Genomic DNA, 24,950 nt, shown 5'->3' on the forward strand with positions numbered 1-24,950 from the left:
AATAAAAATAAATACGTAAATAAAAAACTTTAACCAGCCAATCCAGCGCTGATCCGGAAGCGACGTACTGACGCTAAAGATGGCGTCAGATTCAAACGGCTTCGGTTTTAGTGCGACAGTAAGTGTTAATAACAGTGTTTTAAACGTTTTCTTTCTAAATATGTGCTTAGATAAGATGACACTGAGCGTCGCATAATGATTAAACACGGGTTTGAAGCTTAAAAAACCCTCCAATGTTGGTTATTTATTAAGTAAGAGTATTTTTCGGGACTGTTTATCGTACGAGAACAAAGCTTCATTCACAAAATAATGGAGTTCGTCGCTGACTCGATAGATAGCAAGTGTCAGAGAGGTAAGTGAAAACTCAACAATTTGGTTAGGATGAAGACAGTATTTTAAATAATTCGGTACACATTTAAGCCAACAAAGACTTATGTAAAATGACAAAAATCCCAACAGGAAACACCTGACAAGTATTTATAGCGCTTGAGGATACACGTAGAGATTTAAGTTATAAAGTAGAAATCTTGCGGAAATACGGTTTTTTGGGGGGCTCTGTTACTGATGCCGAATTGATCACCTGGTCCGTTTATTCATCACTAGTCGTAACTGTTTTTGTAGAACTTGTGCAAGCTTTATTATTTGTTGGCAATAATGAACTTAGACGATTTGTAAACAGAGCTCGCTGTAATTTCGTGTGCGTCTGCTGGCAGGGCAACAGCAGCGTCTGAGCAACCAAAAGAGTCTCCGGGGTCACAAAGAGGAAATCGGACAGCTTCAGGCGTGACAGTAACAGACATTTAAATGCAATTCCAGGTTCACTGAACTCAGATATGCAGACGGAAACAGCAAAGAGGAGGAGACAACCTGACCGAAGCGAGAGCGGGGAGAGGAGAGCAGAGCCGCGGGATATCGAAGAGAGACCCGCGGGCAGCAGAGCCCGGAGCTCCGGGGAGGACAAGGCAAGGTGGGTGCAGGCAAATTTTAAGACCTAGTTGGCCTTAAAAATGTAAACTTTGGATGATTGAAGAATTAAATGACTGTTTTTTCTTTAGTTTTAAGATTTAAACTAAAATAACAGCCAAAAAGGGAACAGTTTGAAGGGGGGGGGGGGGGGGGTTAAAAGCATACTTCGACATATTTTTTAAAAAGATCTTAAAAAGGCTACTATATAAGAAGTTATAATTTTTACTTAAGATAACTCTTTATTGTCATTGCACAGTCATACATAGTACAATAGTACATTGGAAAACTGTCCCACGTACAACACAACACGACATTATAAATGTTGAAATTAGTCTTTTATGAATGGTATAAATGAGTCATAAAAATGTGGCGAAATGAGCTTTAGATTCTGTGAATTTTGAGATAAAAAGTCAGAAGATAAGGTGGAAATTAAACAAAAATGTCGATTTTTTTTTTTTTTTTTTGAAGAATCTGAAGAATCTGGACAGAAGGCTGATTAAAAACAATCTGCTCTTTGAAGGTGTTCACAGCATCAGCTAAATTTAAAAATTATTACATAAAAAAAATCACATTTCTGAGATTAAGTTAAGCTGTTATGTGGGTATTTAATAAAAAAAATTAAAAAATAGTTTCTTGCTTTCTTCAGGTCAAATTTGAGCTTTGACGCTCCGCAGCAGAAACAGAAGCAGGCAGTAGGAGACCGACGAAGAAGGAGGGCTGAGAGGAAAGGAGAGGAGGAAGAGGAGTGGGAAGAGAGAGGAAGAGGGAAAGACAGAAGCGGAGGACATGGGGGGAGGGGAGGGAGGAGGGTGGCGTCAGAAGGGCACGATGGGGGCGAGGACTGCAGGAGGCTCAGGTGGAGAGTCAACGATGTGGAGAAAGAGAAACTGCAGCTGAAGGCGAGCCACAACCAGGAGGTGAGCTACAGCCAATCATAACCTGCAGTTCCTCTAATGTCCACTTGAGGCTCCAGCAGCAAAATGTCCAACTTTAAACATGTTTACAGCCTGCTACAAAAACGGTTTGGCTCTCAAGAGCTAATTTCCCCCTTCATGTCATCTAAACAGTCTAAACAGAGGTGAATCGTTTAATAAAGTCACCTGAAATTGTGACCAAAGATGAAAATCATAATTATGATTAAAAGATATGAAGGAGTGAGAAAGAAGGTTCAGAGTTTTGGCAAAAAAGTGCAAATAATGCATCGAAAATCCAAAATGTTCAAGATAGAAAGATAAAACTTTGGACAGAAATTAATAATTAGCAAATGATAAATAATCAGCTACAAATAAATAATAATAATGTAAGTGTGTGTGTGTGGTTACTGTGGTGTTTAAGGTGTGTCGGCTGCAGGCAGAGCTGACCCGGCTCCGGTGTTCGGTGGAGCGCGGCGAGGCTCAGAGGGTGGAGCTTCAGTACCAACTGACTCTGAGCCGCAGAGATGCCGAGCGAATCACCGAGCTCAGCAGAGACAAACAGGCGCTCACAGGTACACGAATCCAACGCACCTTTCTGCTTCATGCTGCGTGCGATCCCCCGCAGGAGCAGGCTTCCCGAAATCGGCCAATTAGAATAAAGCTGGCAGTGTAGTTTAGTGCAACACATGATGTCACTTTAACAGAGCAGACTTTTAATAGTCCTTCCTTTTTGATTGTAGAGTGATCTGTGAAATGAAGTGCTACAAAGTTCTGTCCTTGTAGAGTTTTTCATGTCGACAAGTCAAAGAAATATAAGAACTCTTCATCTGTACTCAAGAAATCCTGTCCTCAGCAGGACCGCATCAATCCCTTGCTCTATAAACGTCGTGGCTTAGAGCACCGACAGCTCTGACAATGTTTGTGTTTGTGTGTTAGAGCGAGCGGCGCAGCTCCAGCAGGCGGTCGAGGAGCTGCAGAAAGCTCTGGACATCACGCGGCAGGCCAGCGAGGGAGACCGGCACGCTTCGCAGCGTGAGGTGGAGGAGCGAGATCGACTGATTCAGAGTTTCAGCTCTGAAAACCAGAGACTGCACCAACTGCTGAAGGTTAGAGTCACAACAGAAAAGAGCTCTGTTTTTAGTCTTCATGTGACAAAGAAAAACTCAGAAATGTAACTTAAACATGATTAAAACATTATGTCATTTACCAGCCTAATAATGGGCTGAAAAACAGATTGAATCCAGTATTTCTTCACCCTCAAACAAGTTTCTTGGGGTTTGGTTTGTGTCTTCTGGTCTGCAAGGATCAGGAGGTTGCTCTGGAGGAGTCAGAGACGAGGCTGGCCAAGTTGCAGACGGAGCGAGAGAAGGAGGCCGAGGTGAAAAGACGACGTGCCGACGAGCTAAAGCAGCTGATGGAGAGAGAGGAGAGGAGCCGCAGGGAGAAGGAGGTGAGGCCAGACCCTGTTCCTGTTTTTAACATTGGGTGGGAAACGGGAGGAAGAACAGATGTGTGTCTTCTCTCTCCAGCTGCTGGAGCAGAGGGTGAAGTCTCTTCAGTCGAACATCGAGGCAGAGCGAGGTGCTCACCTGGAGACAAAGTTCAACTCTGAGATCGTCCAGGTAACAAACGCGCAGAGTCGGAGCTTTAACATATTCAATTAAAGTGCAGAGAGGTTTTCACTAACAGAGAAAACACATCAATAGTTTTTTAAACACCTTGGATCAGATAAAATCTCTGTGTGATCCACAACTCGAATCAAGGACCAGCTCGAGTTCAGAACCTGTGAAGCTGTTAAAAATGCAAACAAGGTGAACGCTTTGGTTTAAAACAACATCCCGGCTTCAAAGCAAGCACTTTGAGTCAAAGTTAGGCCCTTTGTAGTGCAATACGGTGTACATCAGTCAGCCATTTAACTTTGTCCCTTTTTCTGTCCATAATGCTCTTAAAGTGTTAGATCATAGAAAATCTTCAGGACTGATTTAATAGATCCTTACTTTTTGACGCTGGCAGCGCATTTTGTGGCAGAGCCTCCCACAACAAAGGAGGTGACCCAGCAGTTGTAACTAATTATAGACCAATATCTGATCTATCTGTGCTAGCCAAAGTTCTTAACCTTCTAAGACCCGAACTCTTCCACAGCATTTTTAATTTCTCTTTGATATTTGGGCTGATTGGGACCTGATGAATGTAAAAACAAAGAATTACCAGATTTGTTTTTTACTTGATTTTTGTTTCTAAGAAAAATGAGAGCCACATATGAGGACATTCGTTTAAAATTTTGATAGTACAGTAGCAGTATAATGTCCTCGTAGGTGGATATCAGGCCCCTGTAGAGCAAAATTGGGTATTTTGGTCTAAATAACACAAAATGTGATGTCCACATATGTGGACGCCAGGTCCTAGGAGGTTAAAATAAAAACGATTCACTAAAGGAACTCATAAAGAATCACTGAAGTATCAATGAAGTCTTATCAATATCTCTCCCTGTTCATGTAACCACCAGCTGCGTGTGCGGGACCTGGAGGCGGCGGTGGCGGTGGAGCGGTCCGGCCAGCAGGAGGCACAGAGCAGCCTGGAGCTGCTGAGAGCTCAGTTCAGAGAGGTGGAGAACGCTTACAGCCGGGAGAGAGAGAGGAGCAGCAGCACTGAGCGCGCTCTGGAGCGGTGAGGTCACTGCAGAAAATGCGGCTAAAAAAAATATATAAACTGTCATCTGATCTAATCAACCAATCACATCACTAAAGGCTGGATGTATTTTCTTTAGTTGTCTGTAATTGGGATTTCTAACATGTGCACAGGTTGCAGTTAGAGTACGAGCAGTGCAAGTCTGTCATGAGCGCTGCTTTGGAAACGGAGAGGAAGACGACCTACGACCTCTCAGAAAAACTTGAGGAGGAGGAACGACAGCATGCAAACACACACTCACTGCTGGAGCAGGTAAAACGTACACACACACACACACTTTAACTTGGTGTGTTCATGTTTGTGTGTCGTGTGCATGTCGCGCTACGATCATATCTGAATTCTTCTTGCTCATTTCTGTGAACTGTGTTTAGGCCGTTCAGAGGCAGTGCGACACAGAGGAGGCGTTTGTGACCTGTGTGAAACAGATCAGAGGCGCTCTGCAGCAGCACACCAGCGAACCATCAGCGCAACCTGCAGAGGATGATGGGAAACAGAGTCTTCCTGCTGAAGTCCTGCAGCTGCTGAGGACCACGCTCAGCTCATACCAGCAGAGGCTGTTAGACGCTGACAGACAGGTACAGATTCCTCTCGTTTATTTCTGCGTTTCTTCTGGTGAATTGTGATTTTATTCCTCTGCTCTTCTTCTGTGGCAGCTCCAGGATCTGCTGCTGGTGTCGGAGAAGCTGCAGGAGGAGAACCAGACTCTTCAGCAGCTGACCTCAGATCAGAGGAGTCAGATTGATGTAAGTACAGGTCTTTATCCTAAATGGAATCCCAGACAACGATAGGACTAATGTGGACTGCCAGTGCTGGAAAAGTCAGGAGCACTGGATGAGTTTTCTTTTTTACATAATAAATAACGGTAAAAATAAATAAAAGTGCTCCTTGATAGACAGAATCCAGCATGTATATAAATCACATGACGTGATATAAGCAGACATAAGAGTGGAAACACCAAGTTTGCTTTTTTGGACAGATGGGACTAACACAAGTGTGTCTCTGTGAAGCAGGGACTGTTACTTTCAAAGGACGTTTATTTAAAGATTCTCAGTACGTTGCTGGAAGGTCAGGATCTCTGTGTAATCTGCAAAGACATTTTCTGGTTTGTTGGAAGGTGAGGACATTTTTATGTCTCAACCTGTTTTTCTCTCTCTTTTCTTCTCCAGGAGTCTCAGCAGGAGACGCTGAAACTGAAGGAGGAGGTGTCTCGCTTACGCCAGGAGAGCTCTGATTGGTCGACACAGAGTCAAAGCCAGGAGGCCGAGCTGCAGAGAGAGAGGGAGGAGAGGACAGCAGACGTCCAGGAGATAACTGAACACTACAAGAAAGAGTCGACGGTGCTGAATCGAGATTTTTAACATTTGTTATAATTCTGGTGCTGCATTAATCTGTCCGTTACTTTCAAACTATTTTTATCTTCTGTTGACTCAATTTAAATGAAAAAAGTGAAACGTTGTCAGTTAAACACTTGTGTTGTGTGTGTTGTGTGGCAGCAGAGTCACAGTTTGAGCCTGCTCTCTCAGCAGCATGATGTCATTATATCATTACAGCTGAGGCTTAAATGCATTACAGCCTCCTCATACTGAGCCTCTGTCTGTGTGTCAGGCCCATCTGTCCTTCCTCTACTGCCTCTACCAGCGCCTGCTGGCTGGCTGCGTCCTCCTCGATCAATCCCAGAGCATTCTGGGTAACTTCACCTGGAAGGAGCTGTGTGATGTCATCAGCGAGCAGGTGGACCAGCTGACCTCTGACCTCAAGAAAGCCAACAACAAGGTAAACCAAGCTGAATTCACCCACTGATACCCATCCTGTCTTCACCTCAAAAACATTTTTTACTTTCATATGAACACAATTTATAAAATAAATGTGTTTTATTTAATAAGACTTGAAACTAGAATCTGAAACCAGGATTAAGTGAAGTCCAGATGAGTCGCCCCCTGCTTGTCATTAGAAACAATCCAGGTTTCGTTTCAGGTGTTTTCTGTTCAGCTCTACTCTTCAGACCCCAAGAATAAAAGTATGATTGACTAATCACTGCAGCTCTGATGATTGTTCCTTTGGTACAGAGCCAATAAAATTTGTTGTTAGTGAGAACTTTGTTTGCCTTGACTAACTTCTTTCACAGCCAGATCTTAAGAAAAACGGTAAATTGTTTAGGTGCAAGTGCCAAACCTGGTCACCACAGGGTTATTTAAACTCTAGTTGCCCTTAAACGTGTTCACTCTGCTTTCATGAGTTACTCACCAGTATCTGTCAATCCCATTGCTTCACTGGTTTTCCTTGATGTTGAGAAAATACATCTCAGAGCCACTTTGTGTCACCAAGAGTCACCTGTAGATGCTGAATGTCATTGTCCTTCTATGGCAGGATGACAAGTTATAATTTGAAGTAGCCTAACAGTTGCATCAGTGACTGCATACAATCAGCAACTGGCTGTCAAATGAAACAAAGAAAGTACAATTCTACAAGATTTCAACGATGTTTAATTATTTATTATTGCGTTTTAATTATTTTTCACAAAGATGTAGTTTAAGGTTCGTCCTTTTTCTTTGTCCTTATTTACATTTTACAGTTTTACAGATTGAAATTACTGTGCTGTAAATACAAGAGAAGTTGCGCCAGGTTAATAAATCTAAAATCTAGTAATAGACCAGGGTCTGCCTAGTAGTGACGTAGTGTGTATGGTTTCTGGCTATCATGTCAGAGGGAATCAGTTCCTGTGTGGTCACAGCTGTAGATAACTTGCATTTAGATGTGTTTGCCTACTTGATAATATGTTAGTCAAAATATAGACAGTCTGAGTGTTGAATTTGAATCAATTGATATTTTGATGGTGAAAGAACTTTACTCGAATGCCAGTCAAATTTCTGTTTGTTTAAATGGGCTTCATCTGATAAAAGTGGCTTTATCTTGTTTAATGCTAGCAAACATGTTGATAAGCGATATAGGAGCGAGCCGGCTAACATTAGCTTCCTGACTATATGAATAAATTGGGGTCTTGTCCAGGACTGTGGCGTCATTCAGAGGCCTGAGACCCTCAGAGTATTTTCACAAACCGGTGAGGTGACACTGAGCTACAAGGTTTCACTTCCTGTACCTGCCAGCTGTGACACATCTGCAACAGTTTGCTGACAGACTGTGAACATTATATTTCCCATGTGGCTAAAATGTTGCCCCTCCCCCACCCTGTTTTTCTTTGCTCTCTCGCTGCAGATCGCCCACTTGCAGAGCGTGTGCGACAAGAAGAGTGTGTGTGTGCGCGAGCTGCAGCGGAATCAGGAGTGTGTGTTGTCCCGTCTGGAGGAGAGCGTGAGGAGGAGGGAGGAGGAGTGGAGCAGACAGCACACGCACACTGTGAGGGGGCTGCAGAGCGAGCTGCAGGTAACACTCACACACACACTCATCCCTGGGGTGTTTCAGCGCCTCGTGTACGTCAGTCACGTCGCCCTGCAGCGACAGAGGCACTGTGAGCTGAATCAGCAGGATGGAAGCAGAAAGATTTCAGTTATCAGTCCCTTTGGTCAGATTCTCCGAAGAGACGAGACGACAGATACAAAAATCATCTGTTCACTTCCAACTTTGTTGTCTCCGAAAGCATAAAATTCTCTGCAGCAACATTTACAACAGAAAAAGTTCACCGAAGAGTGAAGAGCAGAAAAAGGCAAAGCTTAATAGGGATTTGTTACAAAGTTATTACAACCTTTGTGTCACTGAGCAGCGTCACACTTTACACGTTTTTTCTCATGAAAACGCAATAAATGCGAAAGCAGAGAAGAAAAGACATGTTAACACATTTCATGTTTAATGTAAAAGAAAATAAGTAGCTTTGTTTAACCGTGTAAACAACTGTCACCATTAAAAATACCGTGACACCCAGCATTAGGGCTGTTCGATATAACGATATATATCGGATGACGATATAAAAACATCTATCGTTTCATTTTACGCTATCGTTTGTTTCGCGGTGTTGCAAAATAAACTGTTTACGGCGATATTTTTTTATCGTTTTGATGGTCGCTGTAGTGGCTATATTAATTTCTTAAAGTTCTCTCTTTCTCTTATATGTAATATAACCACACTACAGACGGACAAGCGCCTGTTTTTATGCGTTGTCGTTAGCAACAACGACGGTAAAACCATAGTGTGGCTCCATCGTCTGGTTCAAAATAAACCGAATCACGTGAAAGAGAATGCAGAGAGTTTACGGATGAGAAGCAAAAAAGAGCCGCCAGGTGCTAAAAAATAAACCTTAGACTCAAACAGGCTTTTCCCCGCAGCACGCCGTGTAATAAATACTCACACTCCGTGTTAATACCAGACGTGCACAGTTACCTAAGATCTGAAAATGGCAGATTTTGTTTGTTTGTGTGTTTTTACGTTGGAGGCGGCATACACATCAGCTCCGCCCACTTCCTTCTCTTTGCTGAACCAGCGTGTTTCTGATTTTGGATGCTAACCCCTCCACGTTTTGTTCCAGCTCTGCCGCTCTCAGTGCGACTCTCTCCGTGATCGCACCTCCTCTCTGGAGCAACGCTGTTCCTCGCTGACCTCTGACCTCTCCCAGCTCAGAGGCCTCCTCTCTCGAAGCCGCAAGGAGTCCTCGTCCTTCTTCTTAGCCTGCGCCCTGCTGGGTGGAGCGCTGAGGCACGCTCACCACCGTCTGTGTGGGCTTTCTGAGCAGAAGAAATTCCTGTGCCGGCAGCTGGCAGAGCGGGAGCAGCTGGAGGAGGAGGTGAGGAGGCTGGTTGATGCTCTGGAAGGAGAGAAAGACCAAGAGAAGGAGGAAGAGAAGAAGAGAGAGAGGACGAGGAGGGCAACGAAGAGGTGGAGGAGGACTGTGTGCGCTGTGCTGGCAGTGAGGAGGTGGTGTTCGCTGGCCAGGAACACGACAGTGTTGCTTCGTCTGGAGAGAGGAGGCGGAGCTCCAGCTGTCTGCGTCTGTGGAGGGGCGGATACGGCGACACAGAAGGGTCGAGACACAGCAGGTACACACACCTCCACAAACAAGAAAGGAAACACTTTCAGTGTGTTTGTAGCAGCTCAAGGAAACACCGTCTTCAGAAGGTAACACACTGATGTTAGAGAGGCACACACAGACTGTGCTGCACTGCTGTGTGTCACTGACGTTGTACAGCAGCTGAGAGAGCAGCGTAAATACTGTGTATCTGAGTGTCAGTGTAATGACAAGCTACCAGACTCACATACATGCTGTGGAGCTGCGGTCCTGTGAAAAACAGTTCAGCCCACGATTCAGTCGCTTGTGGAACGATCTTTAGCAGCAAGAAGTTGAAGTCATCACTTCCTGACTATCGATCTCTCACATCTCTGTGGAGGAAATTTGTCCCACTCTGCTTCACAGCATTGCTTCAGATGATTGAGGTTTGTGCACAGATCTCTTAAAGTCCTTCCACAGCATTTCAATCAAGTTGAAGTCTGGACTTGGTTAATTTGGTGGGATCGTCGTCCTGTCGTATGACCTGGTTTCAGCCAAGCTTTAGCTGTCGGATGCATCTCCTCACATTTGAATCTTAAATAACAAACAGACAGTTGGTATGAGGTGTTTAGTTTTCTCCAAACATGGTGTTGGGCATTATGGACAAACATCTCTGCTTTGCTCTCATGTGCCCATCGGTCACATCGTTCCAGAAGTCTTGCGGTTTCTTCAGATGCAATTAAACCATGCTACCTTATTTAAGAGTGAAGAGGCAGGGTCTTGAGAACTCGAGCATTTAGCGTGCTAACTGAGGACCGTAGGGCCTCAAATTACACTCCGAGTGAATTTGCGGGGAGGTCCACTGCAGCAGCAGCAGGAAGTTTGGCAGCAGCCTCCAATGTTTTCCATGTGGGATTAATCTGTTCTGACTGTAGAGATGGAGTTCAGATTGTTTAACAATGGCTTTCTCCTGCTGTCATAGAGGCACTCACACATGATCGTGAGTTTAATTGAGTGTTTTTGATTATCAGCACGTGGCTGCTGCTTAGCCTCTGAATTCCTGTGGGCGCAGTAAGGGTGGACTTAGTTTTTCACACGTCACTCCTGGATTTAGACGCCATTTTTAAAAAGTAAATAATGAGACAGTGTGATATGTTGTGTTTTGTAGTTGGTTTGGGATTTCCCAAATTTTAAGATTGAAGGATTTTCATGTCCTGATTTATAAAACCTTAGAGTTTTGGCACAGTTAGTTCATTGGCAGACATTAATAAGTGTTTCATTCATGATAAATGTTTGGTGGAGTGTGTTTAAAAAAACAAAAGGAAACTGAGAAACTTTTCTTTTTTTTTTATTTAGACAAAAAGCTGACTGACGGTCGTGAAGGTCTTTGTGCTCGTTTGTTTGGATCTAAACGTCTCTCATCCACCATCCTGACCTCCATGTCTGACCTGCAGGAGGCTCTGGGAGACTCTGGTAACCACAAACACACACGCATGCACACACACAAACAAACACACACACGCACAAACAAACACACACACACACACACACACAGACCTCCTCAAAAAAATCTTGTTTCTTTTGTTTCTCGAGATTCGTCCCCTCCACTCTTGCTCTCAGTGGCTTGCGCAGGCTTGTCCCGCCTCCTTGATCTCCTCCTCGACCAATCAGAGTCCAGCCTATCATCCTGTGGCGTGAAGGAGGAGACACTGAGCAGCCGAATGAGGCTCGGTCTGAGTAGCCTGACGTCTTTGCAGTCTGACACAAAGGTCGCTAAACACAAAAGAAACTCAATTTTATCTGAGAAACTGTCTCCCTCTGCTGACCTTTGACCTCTGTGCGCCAGCAGAGTTTGGTGTCGGTCCTCCAGCAGCATTTCCTGGTCTTCAGCCAGCGGCTGCATTCGGCAGAGGTGGAGAGGCGGAGCCTGCGGCTGGAGGTGGCCAATCTGAGGAAAGGACTCCGGAAGGAGACGAGCAGAATGGTGAGGCAAAACACACACACACCTGCATGCTAAACACCTTCATGACGTACGTGTGTGTGTGTTCAGGTACCAGACGAGCGTTTCCAGAGTGTGTGCGTGGAGCTCCGTCAGGCTCTGAGCAGAGAGCAGGAGGCTCAGATGCTGATCCAGGAACAGTCCAACCAGCTGCACACGCTGCAGCGGCAAGTCGACGAAAATGCTGCCGAGCAAGCTGAAACACAGCGCACACTGAGACAGACCACACAGGTACGCCACACACAAATATTCACTCTGCTCTTTTTGAACATCAACAAGTGTGTTACTTGCAGCAGGTGGGATTAGGCCACGCCCACACAGAATCTGACTCGACCTGGGTTTGATGGACGCTCTATTGAGAACATGTTCACCACTTTGCCTTCTGTCAAACAGCCCTTTCTACAGTAAGCAGGAAGTCACCCAAATTGCTGTCCACCAGACTCCATTCATAAAAACAGTAATTTTACCTCACAGAACACAGAACTGCCTCCTGCTGCCTCGATTGATCGGGCAAGTTTGCCCTGTTACGTGACTTTGGTGTTTTGATCCTTTGGTTCAGACACAAACTAGAAAAGTCTGACCGCAGCCCCGTCATCCTGTCAGAGAAAAGTTAAAGTTTAGTTAGTGGAGTTTGGTGGAAAACAATTCATCATCTGTTTCCACAAATAGGTGGGTAGATAAAGCTTTAAACACATTTCAAAACCAATGTAAGAACTGGGTGAACTGGAACTTAGAAAGTGAGACGCTCTCTCTGATGCTATCATGTTTAATGTCAAACTGCACGGATTTTAAATATACAAAAAGGTACAAATCAAAAATCTAGCATTAATATTCTACATTAATAACCAACAGGAGGAGCAAGCCCCACTCCTTGCTGTTACCTTACGAGAACCTAGAGTTGTTTACTGTGAGCTGTTTAATGGTGATGTTGTCAATAATTTACCTTCACAGTTAATGTGGAAAAGATGCCTGCAAGCCTGTGTTACAGGTACCGGGTGGCAGCACCTGTAGACAGCTATATATGTGTCCTGTAAACAGGAAAGAAATGATCAGACAGGGAGACGTGGCTTGCCGTTTCCTGAATACTCCGCCATTATTTATTAAAATTCACAATTATGCACTCCTTTCATTACTTTTACAGTATTACAACTGTGTATTTACTTATTCTTAACATAGCTCACACACACATTCTCCATAACACATTCCAATGTTATAAACATGACCAATTTTCTTGTAAGACTTGGTTCAAAATGAATTCCAACAAGACAAATCTATAAATCTCAAATAGCTTGAAAGAATGGTATAATCAGCACCATCTTGACATGTGCACTGAATTCACGGAAACACTTTATGGCAGAAACAAGATACTAAAACAATACAGGATAACGGTGGAGCCGATCACTAACATCACAGAGCATAGGAGGTGTGCGACCCAAACTAACATGCTAACCTTAGCATGCTGCTAAAGCCGTAAACAAATACTTACAAAAGTGTAATTTACTGTACTACACAATGTTGTACGCTTTCACTTTCCAACCGTAATGGTTAGTCTATGCTATATAATGGATGTGATTGCTATTATATTCTATTTCGGGCACGATACGAACCTGTAAACAGGAAAGAAATGATCAGACAGGGAGACGTGGCTTGCCGTTTCCTGAATACTCCGCCATTATGAGAAAACAGCGCGGAGCATGCGCTTCAGGCTGCTAACAACAGGCCAAACCATGGTCTCACACTGCCACCTATTGGTATAAAAATGAAGCGTCCACTACAAATATCCCAGGGTAGTTACCAAGTTTCCTGTTACAATTACTGTAGTTATTTAGGGCATTTCCAAATGGAAATATCACTTACATTGAAAGTGAAATTACTTAAATTAATTCACATAAATGTGATCACACATTAGTGGGTATCACACACTCCCTGACAAAAATAAAATGGCTCCCAACATTCACAAAATCATGACATTTTGAACTTTTGCTTCTCAAATTCTTATTAACTCTTATCAGTCCAAGAAGTAGTTATGAAACAAGCAGTGGGGGTGGTGTGTATGCAGATGGGGTCAGTGATGCGTGATACTGGTATGGTGAGTATGGTATTGGGGTGCAGTACATTGGTGACTGTGACATACACATGGGCGGCACAATTGCCAATGGTGGGTATGGAAATACAGTGTATGATGGTATGGTTGTGGCAGGTAACTGTGGTGCTGTGCGTTCCCCAACTAGATTAACTGCCGCATGTGACTGCACTGAGGGTTTACCCAGTGATTCATAAGTCAGAAACTGTCGTGGTTTCCTGTGACGGGTAGATCTTCTAATGTCCGTACAAGTATGTCCCGGTGGTTGAACCTGTACGTTAGACTGCGAATGAGTTTCACACTCCTCACCAGACCCTCTGGGTTCAGATAGGTTGTCACTACCCACTTCCATTTCTTCCATCTCCTCTCTCAGAGAACATGGCAGGTGTGAGCATTCTCTCCCAGTTTCCTCTTCGAATTGTTCAATGCTGACGGATGGTGAATGCTCAGGCATAGTCAGTATGTCTTCCATCGTCTGCACAGGTGAATGTCCATTTTTTGTGTTTGTTGTCACTCTAATAGGTTCTTTGGTCTGGTATGACTGAGATGCAGGGTGTTGCTCATGGTCCAGGTTCCTTCTCACGGTCCTTTCAACAGGTGCTCTTAGCCAGTACCCCGAGCAATCACTCTCAGAACCGCTGTCAGAGTTATCCCACATGTCTGTTTGTCTTTGTGCATCTGCAGATCTTTCCATCCTTCGTCTGTTGCGTGTTGTCTTTCCAATCGCAGGCTTTGCCAGGGGGGGAGTGACTTGAACAGGTAAGTCATTTACAAGTAACAGCAGATTACGATGCAATGTTCGGGTTCTTTTTGGGTCTCCAGCTTCAGGATGGACTACGTAAACTGGGCTATCTGCTAGCTGCTCTTTTACTATATAAATAGTCCTCTCCCAATATGATCTCAACTTGCCAGGTCCTCCCCGCTCACTGAGGTTTCTGACCAGAACTCTGTCTCCTGGCTTAAGCATGACTCCTTTTGCCTTTTTATCGTATGTTATTTTGCCTCTTGCACTAGACTTCTTGCTATTTTCACTAGCAATCCGATAAGCTTCCGACATTCGTTCGGCCCATTTCTTGGCATATCCTGTAGGTGAGTATGTTTCATTCTCCCCCTTCAATCCAAACAGCAGATCAACTGGTAGATGCGGGTGTCGTCCATAGAGGAGATAGAATGGTGAGTAGCCGGTGGACTCATGTCGAGTACAGTTGTACGCATGTACAAGATGTGGGAGGTGGTCTTTCCACTGTACTTTTTCCTTTTCGGTTAATGTTCTCAACATCTGGAGTATTGTCCTGTTGAGACGTTCTGAAGGGTTACTTTGAGGATGGTAAGGTGATGTTCTAGAATGTCCGACACCAGATAATTTCTGTAGTGTCCTGAACAGTTCATTCTCAAATTCACGACCCTGGTCGTGATGTAGTTTGGATGGGTATCCAAATCTGGGTATGAAATCCTGGAAAATCCGTTCAGCAGCTGTTTTCCCACTCTTGTTCCTTGTGGGGTATGCTTGAGCAAATCTAGTGAAATGGTCAATTACCACGAGAATATACTCATACCCTCCACGGCTGGCTTCCAAATGCAAAAAGTCAATACACACCAGTTCTAAAGGGTAGTCCGATCTTATACTACCCATGGGAGCCCTGACGTGTGTTACTGGTTTCTTGGACATGATACAGGGACACTTCTGGGTCACATAGGCTTCAATGTCCTTAGCCATAAAGGGCCAATAGAATCTGTCCCTTGCGAGATGTAGCACTCGGTCTGTCCCAACATGACCCATCGTGTCATGTAAATGTCTTAATGCTAAAGTCCTGTACTTGGCAGGAAGCACTAATTGTCTTCTGTCACTGGTACATCTATACAAGAGGTCATTTTCAAGATGTAATTTACCCCACTCGTGGAGGAGTTTATGGGCAGTTCCTCTTACCATCTTGCGTATTTCATCTGTCAGTTTTGCTCCATCTAGTTTCAGCTTGAGGATTTGGCCAATGGCTGGATCCTCTCTTTGAGCTTTAACTAGATCATCATGGCTGATGCTCAGCGAGTTGATATGAGGCTGCTGATGGGGGTCCAGAGAAGAGATATTGAGCATGGCTACCCAAGCAACATCTTTCTGTCTGGCCACCTGGCTTCCATCCCAGACTGCCTTCACTGCCTCATCTGGAAATCCCTCTGTACAAGCAGTTTCATATTTCTCTATATCCAAGGGGAGACGAGAAAGAGTGTCTGCGTCTACATTTGACTTTCCTGGCCTGTATCTGATGTCGAACCGGAAATCTGAGAGCTCTCCAACCCACCTATGTCCCACTGCGTTTAACTTTGCGGTACTCATTACATAGGTTAGGGGGTTGTTATCTGTATAAACTGTGAAGTGTGGGGCATAGTACAGGTAGTCACGGAATTTTTCACATACAGCCCATTTCAACGCAAGGAACTCTAATTTTCCACTATGCAGGTGGTAATTGCGTTCTGCTTGTGTCAGAGTCCTAGATCCATAGCCAATTACTCTCAATTTCCCATGTTGACGCTGATACAGGACAGCTCCTAAGCCCTGGTCAGATGCATCTGTATGCAATGTGAAAGGCAGGCTAAAATCAGGATATGTCAGAACAGGGGGGTTGGTGAGGAGGGTTACCAACTGTTCTAACGCTCTCTGGTGTTTTAGAGTCCACTCAACGTGCTCTCGAGAGGACAGCTGTGAGTGTTTGCTGTTTCTCACAGATTTTGGACACTGAGTTTTGCCTGGCTTGGTCTGAAGGAGTTCATAGATTGGTTTAGCTATCCGGGAAAAATCCTGGATATACGAGCGGTAGTAGCTTAGAAAGCCTGCCAGCTTCCTCACATCACCAACTGTTTGAGGTGTCTTAGATGTCAGGGTTTTGACAGCCTCCAGGTCTGCCGGGTCTATTCTGACTCCTTCAGCGGACACAAGCCGACCCACATATCTGACTTCTTGTTTGAAGAGGTCACATTTCTCCGGCCTCAATTTTACTCCATGTTCTTGGAGTGCCTGGAGAACCTTGCGGAGGGTCTCAACATGGTCGTCAAATGTTTTTGCATAGCAAAGTACATCGTCGAGGTATGGGATGCAACATTCATCTCTAAGAGAGCCAAGCATCTCTTCCATGCTCCGCTGAAAAGCAGCTGGGGCATTTGTGAGACCAAATGGGATGCGAACCCATTCATAAAGACCCCATGGTGTTATGAAGGCAGTGAGGTGGCGAGAGCCCTCAGCTACAAAACCCTGGTGGTAAGCTTTTCCTTGGTCTAAGATGCTAAACCATGAGTACCCACCCAGAGTATCAATCAGATCCTGTATCCTGGGCAGTGGGTGTCGATCAGGAACAGTCTTTTTGTTCAGAAGGCGATAGTCTATGCATAAGCGTAAACTGCCATCTTTCTTTCTGACACAGACGACTGGGGCGGCGTACGGGGACTGAGACTTTACTATCCAGCCTTTTACCAAAAGTTCTTGTATGTACTCTTTAACCTCTTTAAAAAGTGGCTTAGGGATGGATGAGTAGGTTTTCTGAACAGGGATATCATCTTTCAAGTTGATTGCCATTTGCAAACTGGGTATGCATCCTATATCACTACTGTCACGAGCAAAAGCCCCAGCTTCCTCGCAAAGCATTTTGTTAACTTTTGCCTGTTGTTCCTCATTAAGATGGCTGATGTCGACAGGAGGCTGCCATAGGGGTAAGTTGGTATGAGTAGATGTAGAGGTGGCACTATTGGCTGTCACTGTGGGCTTAGATTCTCCTAGTGAGTCCATTGTAATCACCTTCTCAACAGAATGAATACTGCCAAGGGCTGTTTTCCTTGGTAGTGTGATGTTATGTTTTGTGTTGTTGCCCACAGGTACCTCTACAAAGGGCCTCTTGGTGCTTTGCACTTCAAGCAGTCCTTCACAGACATCTAGCTCAGCAAGCTGTGTGTTGTTATCATCAGGCTCAAAGAGGAAAACAGATTCGGACAGGTTCATGGCAGGTGAGACTGGACACTTAACCCAAATCACCTGACCCGCTGGAATAAGGGTGTCATACCTGCCAGTCCGCAGGCGTCCACATTGTGCAGGGGCTTCATCAGCCTTGATGAGGTTTACCAGGAGCTCTGCCTTTTCTGTTGGTATTGACATGGCATTGCAAAGCAGGGTGACGAGAGTTGGCATGAACCGTCCTGGTTGTTCCTGCACAAGTTCCTCCATCACATTGAAACCCAGCAGCGGTCTCTCCAAAACAAAACTGCTTACAAGAAAAGGCACAGTTATTGACAAATTAGGGTCTTCATTCCCTCTCAAATTAACTGTGATTGGCACCCAGCCATCAAATGGGAGAGTGTCACCATTCACAGCACGGACTTTTAACTCTTCTTCATTATCAATGACTTCATCAAGTGACCTTACAGGTGTATCTGGTAGATACTTATTTTTCCACTCTCTGTCAATCATGCTCACTTGAGCTCCCGTGTCCAACAAAGCACTAACTGCTAAACCATTTAGATGGCACTGGGTGAGCGCTTTTTTTCCAATTAGTTTGGCTAATTTTTCACTTTTACTGTTGGGTGAACTGCCAAGAAGTATAGCAGATTTATTTTCTTGGTTATTCTGTCTCTGGGTTGGCACTACATTATGTTTGGTGTCAGCGTCACACTTTGCCAAACTTACAGCAACAGTCTCACTAGTACTACATAGGTCAGATTGGGACGGAGAGTGGGACACGGTCACTGTTTGTCCCGTGACAGGGACCGGCTCCCGTTTCCCTGACGTATTGTTTTCTTCATGCAGCCAACTGCGCGGTGGCCTTCCTCACCACAGTGAAAACAGTGGGGACAGTCGGGGCGGTCTTGTTCTATGCACTTTTCACAGCCATACTTTCTTTCTCTGTGGTGATCGGTTTTGATTTTCTTGTACTGGCTGCTCTGTTCAGCTGTTATTTGTAGTGACTGTGTCATTTGTTCAACAATGCTTGCAAGTTTTTCGACTTTCTCTGACAGCTGCTGGATCATATCCACCTTAGGTCTTTTTCCTGCATTTTCCTCTTTCAATACAGGACACTGCATACCGTTAATCTCAACTTGTGTGCTGTGCACATTGGTGTTTCTCTGACGGGTGACTGATCCTAGACGACGCTGTCTTTCACTTTCATCACTCATTACTTTCTTCATTTGTTTAAGGATAGTCTCATCTGTGACATTGGCATCTGCAAGGAGTGGCTTTAACTCTCTACGAATGTCACTATGTTTGTGGCCCAGTCCTTGATACACAGTATGAAGAAATACATCCTGAACTGTACTGGCTGAGTACTTTACATCTGAGTTGGTATGTTTCGAGGTGAGCAAGATCTTTTGTTTGAGACCTATGACTCGATACAGAAACTGTTGTGGTGTCTCACTGTCACTTTGTTTGGTGCACATGAGTTCCTGGAAGAGTTCTGTGTTGTTTTGCTCACCAAGGTGAGAATGGAGGAAGTCTTTAAGCTCCTCTACTGTCAGTTCATCCTTGTTCATTAGCATGTCTTTGAAATTACCAGGTTTGATAACTCTCATGACAGCCCTCACAATTTCGGCATCATTAAACTGTTCTTTGAGACCCTCTTCAATCTGGCGGCAGATGCTGTTATAACTGATGTCTGATCCCTGGTCTCCAATCTGGCCCCCGTGAATCTTAAACTCCCTGCGATGGAGGTAAGACAAGTCTCTTAGGGACACCACCTTGTCATGTCTCATGGGTGCTTGAGTTTCAACTAAGCTGTCATTGTGTGGTGTGCTTCTACAATGAGCCTGTGATGGTGTCTGAGAGGTGAGTTGAGAACCTGATGTGGGCATGTACTGCTTAATTTTCTTAGAGAGCTCTTCGTAACTGAAGAGTATTTTTTTGTAGTTCTATATCACGTTGGGAAACAGCAGTAGAGCTGGTATTCTGGGTCACACTGTCAGTTACTTCTGTACCACTATTATGACCATCTTCTAAAAACATTGCATTAGTTGGACTCATTTCAACACTGACATCATGAGGCTGAGCATTTGGACATAGATCACATGAATCATTACCAGTGGCAGCCTGTATCTGCAAATCAGACATAGATCACATGAATCATTACCAGTGGCAGCCTGTATCTGCAAATCAGAAACATGACCCTGGGTAACAGCATCAACAACATCTTTCAGTGACAATAAGTGTGACATGCCCTGATCTTCTGACTCTAATAAAGCCTTACTGCACATGAAACCACTGATGTACTCGAAGCAGCTGTCTTCATCCCCTGACTTAAGGCAAGACTGATCCACTCCTGGCACTGGACCCAGAGACTTGGCAATCTGGAACAGTTCATCAGCAGAGAGGGTGAGAAGGTCTTTCTTGATGGCCCACACCAAGCTCCTCCTCTCACCTTCCGCCATGGTTGCTTCCCTATCCCTTGCAGTGGGTCACACAATGTCAGCTTTCGTACAGTTTTTGCCTTGATGGGGGATGGTCCGAGCACCAAGCAGCACCAAGCAGCACCAAGCAGTCCTTATTTATCTTTTTTTCCTTACTACTTGTCCATTGCGCTAGTTGTGACACATGGCCAATGCATTTCCTGCACAATCAGTAGCATCTATTCTCCATCAGGCAGCAGCAGGTGTAGGTAACAACCAGCAGACTGGACTTGTCGGTGTTTTCTTGCCACTCTTGGCCCAAAGTACCGGTATTACTGGATCAGCTCCCAGCCTCAAAGGCAGGACTGATCCCGGACGAGCCCCCAGAAAACTGTTACAGGTACCGGGTGGCAGCACCTGTAGACAGCTATATATGTGTCCTGTAAACAGGAAAGAAATGATCAGACAGGGAGACGTGGCTTGCCGTTTCCTGAATACTCCGCCATTATTTATTAAAATTCACAATTATGCACTCCTTTCATTACTTTTACAGTATTACAACTGTGTATTTACTTATTCTTAACATAGCTCACACACACATTCTCCATAACACATTCCAATGTTATAAACATGACCAATTTTCTTGTAAGACTTGGTTCAAAATGAATTCCAACAAGACAAATCTATAAATCTCAAATAGCTTGAAAGAATGGTATAATCAGCACCATCTTGACATGTGCACTGAATTCACGGAAACACTTTATGGCAGAAACAAGATACTAAAACAATACAGGATAACGGTGGAGCCGATCACTAACATCACAGAGCATAGGAGGTGTGCGACCCAAACTAACATGCTAACCTTAGCATGCTGCTAAAGCCGTAAACAAATACTTACAAAAGTGTAATTTACTGTACTACACAATGTTGTACGCTTTCACTTTCCAACCGTAATGGTTAGTCTATGCTATATAATGGATGTGATTGCTATTATATTCTATTTCGGGCACGATACGAACCTGTAAACAGGAAAGAAATGATCAGACAGGGAGACGTGGCTTGCCGTTTCCTGAATACTCCGCCATTATGAGAAAACAGCGCGGAGCATGCGCTTCAGGCTGCTAACAACAGGCCAAACCATGGTCTCACACTGCCACCTATTGGTATAAAAATGAAGCGTCCACTACAAATATCCCAGGGTAGTTACCAAGTTTCCTGTTACAATTACTGTAGTTATTTAGGGCATTTCCAAATGGAAATATCACTTACATTGAAAGTGAAATTACTTAAATTAATTCACATAAATGTGATCACACATTAGTGGGTATCACACCTGCACAGTGGACACCTTAGCCCTGGTGCAGTGACGGTTACTTTCAGGTAACTCTAGGTCTCTCTCTCTCTCTCTCTCACCAGGTGCTGTCAGAGGCTCGGCAGGAGGTGAATCGGAAAGAGCGCTCACTGAGGATTCTGGGTAAGCACCTATCAGGGATTCAGAAGGGGAAGAAGCAGGTGGAGGAGAGGCTGCAGCGAGCTGAGGAAGAGCTGAGCGATGCCAGCAGGTAGCGGGCCTTCTTTCCCTCCGCCCAGAAGTTTGTTTACTGTGAGATTGTTGGTTGTTGACGTTGTTGTTTCTCAGACGTCGGGACGGTGTGGTCAGCTGCATGAAGGCTGCAGAGGCGAGTTGCAAGCAGGTGAACACATGCGCACAAACACACACACACAGTGAGGTGACCTCACTTTGACTGCTGAAAACTCACTCTGGGCCTCACAGTTGTTGAAACAATGCAGTGTGCTCTTCAGTTCAGGGACAGTCTCATCCAATCACAACACTCTCTGAAGGCCAAGCCCCGCCCCTTGCTGTTACCCCACGAGAACCTAGAGTTGAGTGGAGCAGAGAGCATCATGGGAGCTCCTGAGGCGACAGCGTGCCAGGTAGCAGAGCGAGGAAGGAAGTGTCTTTCTTTTCTTATGTTCTCCCTTCTTTCTTCTTCCTTCCTTCTTTCCTTCCTTCCTTCTACACCTTTCTCTCCTCTTTAGCCTCCACCCTTCGCCGCTCTCAGTTCATCCCTTCATGTTTCTCTTCCTGTGCAGAGTTTTCTCTCCGCCGTCTCTCAGCTCTGCCACACCTGCAGCTCCAGGATTGATTGGCTTGAGCAGGAAGTCTCTGCCCACCGCAGTCATGTGACAGCACTGCGTAGCGAGCTGCAGGATGCCTGTCTCCGTGACAACTTGGCCTTTGTTCCTGTAAGACTCCCTCTCCTTTAAATACTGGTCTCTATAAGCCTCTATCTTTAGTGTAATGAATTATTTTTATACATGCAACAATTCCTGTTTACAATAAATATTACCTTTGTTTCTCTTCAGGTGTCTGATTTCACAGAAACCTTTCCTGTCGCTGACTTGGAAATACCTCAAGCTGTTCCCCTCTGTGATTTGTCAAAGAACCCGATGATCACTGTAAACCACTCCCCCTCTAAGGTAAACCCCACCCCTCCATCAAAAGCAAGTTCCTCCCCTACATCGGCTTCTTGCAAAGTCACCGTGGGTCAAACGAAGTTGAAGAAAGCCACAAAAAAAACCAGAGGTCACGTGAAGAGCGGAGGGCGGAAATGATCACATATATAATGATACAAACCACAGAAGAAGAAACACTTTTTTGAAGTTGTGGAGGCATTCTGATTTTAGAAACTTCTCCTTCAAATAACCAAAACTTTATTCATCTGCAGTAGCGGGCAAACATGCTCTCTCCACAGCTGTCTGGTGACAGACGCCTGAAGGCCAGATGGTCGAGCGTTACGACGGCGACTCGGTGACGGATCAGCAGCTGCCGCTGCCACCAGAGCTGCTGTCACTCAGACGCTACTGCTCGTGTGCTGTGGCCGAGTGCGTTCTCAAAGGATTCATGTGAAAGAAAACATCACAGAGAAAGCGTGAAAATTCTTCTTTAGTGTGTTCAGTCGGTTTTACTCAGTTACCTCACTGCAGATTTTCTGTTCGTGTTACTTTTTCGCTCTCGTGTGAGCTGAAATTTTGTTTGTTTGCACACAGAACTCACGAGCAGATACATGTCCAGCTAAAGCAGAAAAACTAAAGAAATATAAATGTATGTTTTTTTGTTTATTGTATTTGTTTTTACTTATTTATTGTCAGATTTTCACTGTTAGGAATTAAAAATGAAAATAAAACACTAAGGAGTGACGGCAGCATTTTCATTTTACTAATCTGTAAGTAACTGAACACAGCAAATAATTTTTAAAGGAGCAAAATGATCACAAACAAAAAAATAACCCCAAATAATCTCTAAGGACACAGGACATCATCACAGACACAAAATGAGTCCTTAAGAGGAAAAAGTAGAAAACAAATGACTTAAAGGAAAATTAAAATTATACAATTAAATAAATAAACTAAGCAAAAAAAAAAAAATCTCAGGAACACTGAATGACCACTAAGTTTAAACATACATGACCTCAGAGAGAAACAAATTCCTCCAAACAAAATATTGCAAAAATAAAAAACATTAAAGATCAAAAAGTTGTGAAAACAAAAGTTTTCAGCAGGAAAAGCAATCAAGACAAACATTTCATAACTACTGCATCAGCACAATAACTCTGTGTGTGTGTGAAGCCTCAGGCGGTGTGTGCTTCTTTTTCTTATTTGGCATTACCATGAGACGGCCAAAGAAATGTCCTCGGGCTCTGAGTGTGTGACGTCTTTACAAAGTGACTTAAGCTGCTGACACACAGAGAGCCGCGCTGATTCAGCTGAACGCGACTCTCTTTCCTCTGGAGGGGTTCGTCGTTTTTTTTTTCTCTGTCTCTGAGGAGTCCCTTTGAGCTCCCCCTCCTGTCTTACACTCTTCCTTTCATACTTATATCCAACTTATATTCTCTGCTTTTTACTGTTGTCTTGGGTTCTTCTTTGCACTTAAAGAGAAACAAAATGAACTCAAACAGAAAAGAAAAAATACACATAAGTGCCACTCAGTCCTAATGAAACTTCAGCTCTTATCAATACAAAGACCGTTTTCAGTGGGCGTAACATGACCTGCTCACCTGCTCTCACCTTTTCAGTTATGAGTCCTGGTGGCCAGTCCTTCCCAGCTTACTTTTTTTAGAGTATTTATTTGTCACAGATTACACAGTTTTAGTTTTATTTAGCATGCAAGCTTTAAAGTCTCTATCAAAGAAACTGCTGGTGTGCACAGAAAGCTTTTTCCTTGACAGTCACTGGAATCGGGTAAAAGCTGTCTCCCTCCTTCAGCTGTTGACTCCTCTGTCATTTGCTTTGAAAGGAGTGGGTAGCTTAGCTTAGCATCACAGAGAGGACAGCTGGGTTAGTGTTTTCCACCAATAGAAAAGTGACAGGTTCATTGAACAGGAGGCAGCGGTCAGAGTTTGTCCCGCTCTCAAACGACAGATTAAGTTTAATTCCTGATGAAGCAGCAGCTTCTCTCATAGAAAACCAGATTCAAATGACAAATCTGAGGAGCTGTGAATTCCCTCAGAGGATAAAAAATGTAATCCAGAAACAAAGATAAGCTCCGGCATGCAGCGACACAACAGGATCGCCAGCTTTAACCGCTTCGACTCGTGCCACAGTGACCAGCAGCTGCACTCGAGGCTGCTTATCTCAGCGTTTCCCAGAAAATTACATACAAACACAATGTCTCCTGTGACTGTTAGAATCTGTGAAGTAAAAGTATTTCCACTGGGGACGAAAACCTGATAGTATCCATCCACAATATTGGCTCTTCTCGTAGTTAAAGCCTTTGCTTTAAAATGTCACAGTCTACAAAGGAAGGATGTGACGGAGTGGCCATATGTCAATAACAGAACACTAACCTCCATGGAATAATATCCAGGAGGTTTTCAATGAAGCAAAATGTTTCTGCGCTTTTTATTTGTAATTCTTAAACCTCTACAGAGTTCAGGCAAATTTGTTAAGGACTACTTTCATGTTTAAATGCATGAAATATAGCAGAATTTACTGTGTATGAGATCAGGA

General features: G+C 44.2%; 1 protein-coding gene and 1 long non-coding RNA gene across 6 annotated transcripts; one reads left to right on the forward strand and one right to left on the reverse strand.

Moving 5' to 3' along the window:
- The first annotated feature begins 37 nt into the window (after nucleotides 1-37).
- On the forward strand, nucleotides 38-23,128 carry ccdc171 (coiled-coil domain containing 171). Of its 5 annotated transcripts, XM_080298753.1 has the most exons (25): nucleotides 61-352; nucleotides 817-967; nucleotides 1,613-1,883; nucleotides 2,302-2,452; nucleotides 2,817-2,986; nucleotides 3,184-3,330; nucleotides 3,410-3,502; nucleotides 4,387-4,547; nucleotides 4,682-4,820; nucleotides 4,940-5,143; nucleotides 5,222-5,311; nucleotides 5,735-5,905; nucleotides 6,174-6,341; nucleotides 7,782-7,949; nucleotides 9,046-9,553; nucleotides 10,858-10,974; nucleotides 11,095-11,270; nucleotides 11,351-11,485; nucleotides 11,552-11,731; nucleotides 21,357-21,502; nucleotides 21,580-21,634; nucleotides 21,744-21,875; nucleotides 22,035-22,187; nucleotides 22,308-22,421; nucleotides 22,697-23,128. In XM_080298753.1, exons 1-25 carry the CDS (start codon nucleotides 310-312, stop codon nucleotides 22,754-22,756), a joined length of 3,903 nt encoding a protein of 1,300 aa, XP_080154879.1. In that variant the 5' UTR covers nucleotides 61-309; the 3' UTR covers nucleotides 22,757-23,128. The 5 variants fall into 5 exon arrangements, with proteins under 5 accessions (XP_026018972.2, XP_080154879.1, XP_026018969.2 ...); XM_026163187.2 differs by having other exon boundaries at nucleotides 38-118; nucleotides 22,308-23,128; XM_026163184.2 differs by having other exon boundaries at nucleotides 22,308-23,128.
- LOC145425585 (uncharacterized) lies at nucleotides 10,958-21,414 on the reverse strand. Its single transcript, XR_013906309.1, has 4 exons — nucleotides 21,274-21,414; nucleotides 12,444-12,477; nucleotides 11,328-12,096; nucleotides 10,958-11,188 (listed from the first exon to the last, which is right to left on the reverse strand). It is a non-coding gene; the product is annotated as an uncharacterized LOC145425585 (long non-coding RNA).
- Nucleotides 23,129-24,950: the final 1,822 nt, after the last annotated feature.

Source organism: Astatotilapia calliptera, chromosome 3 (assembly GCF_964374335.1).
Source record: "Astatotilapia calliptera chromosome 3, fAstCal68.1, whole genome shotgun sequence".
NCBI lineage: Eukaryota > Metazoa > Chordata > Actinopteri > Cichliformes > Cichlidae > Astatotilapia > Astatotilapia calliptera.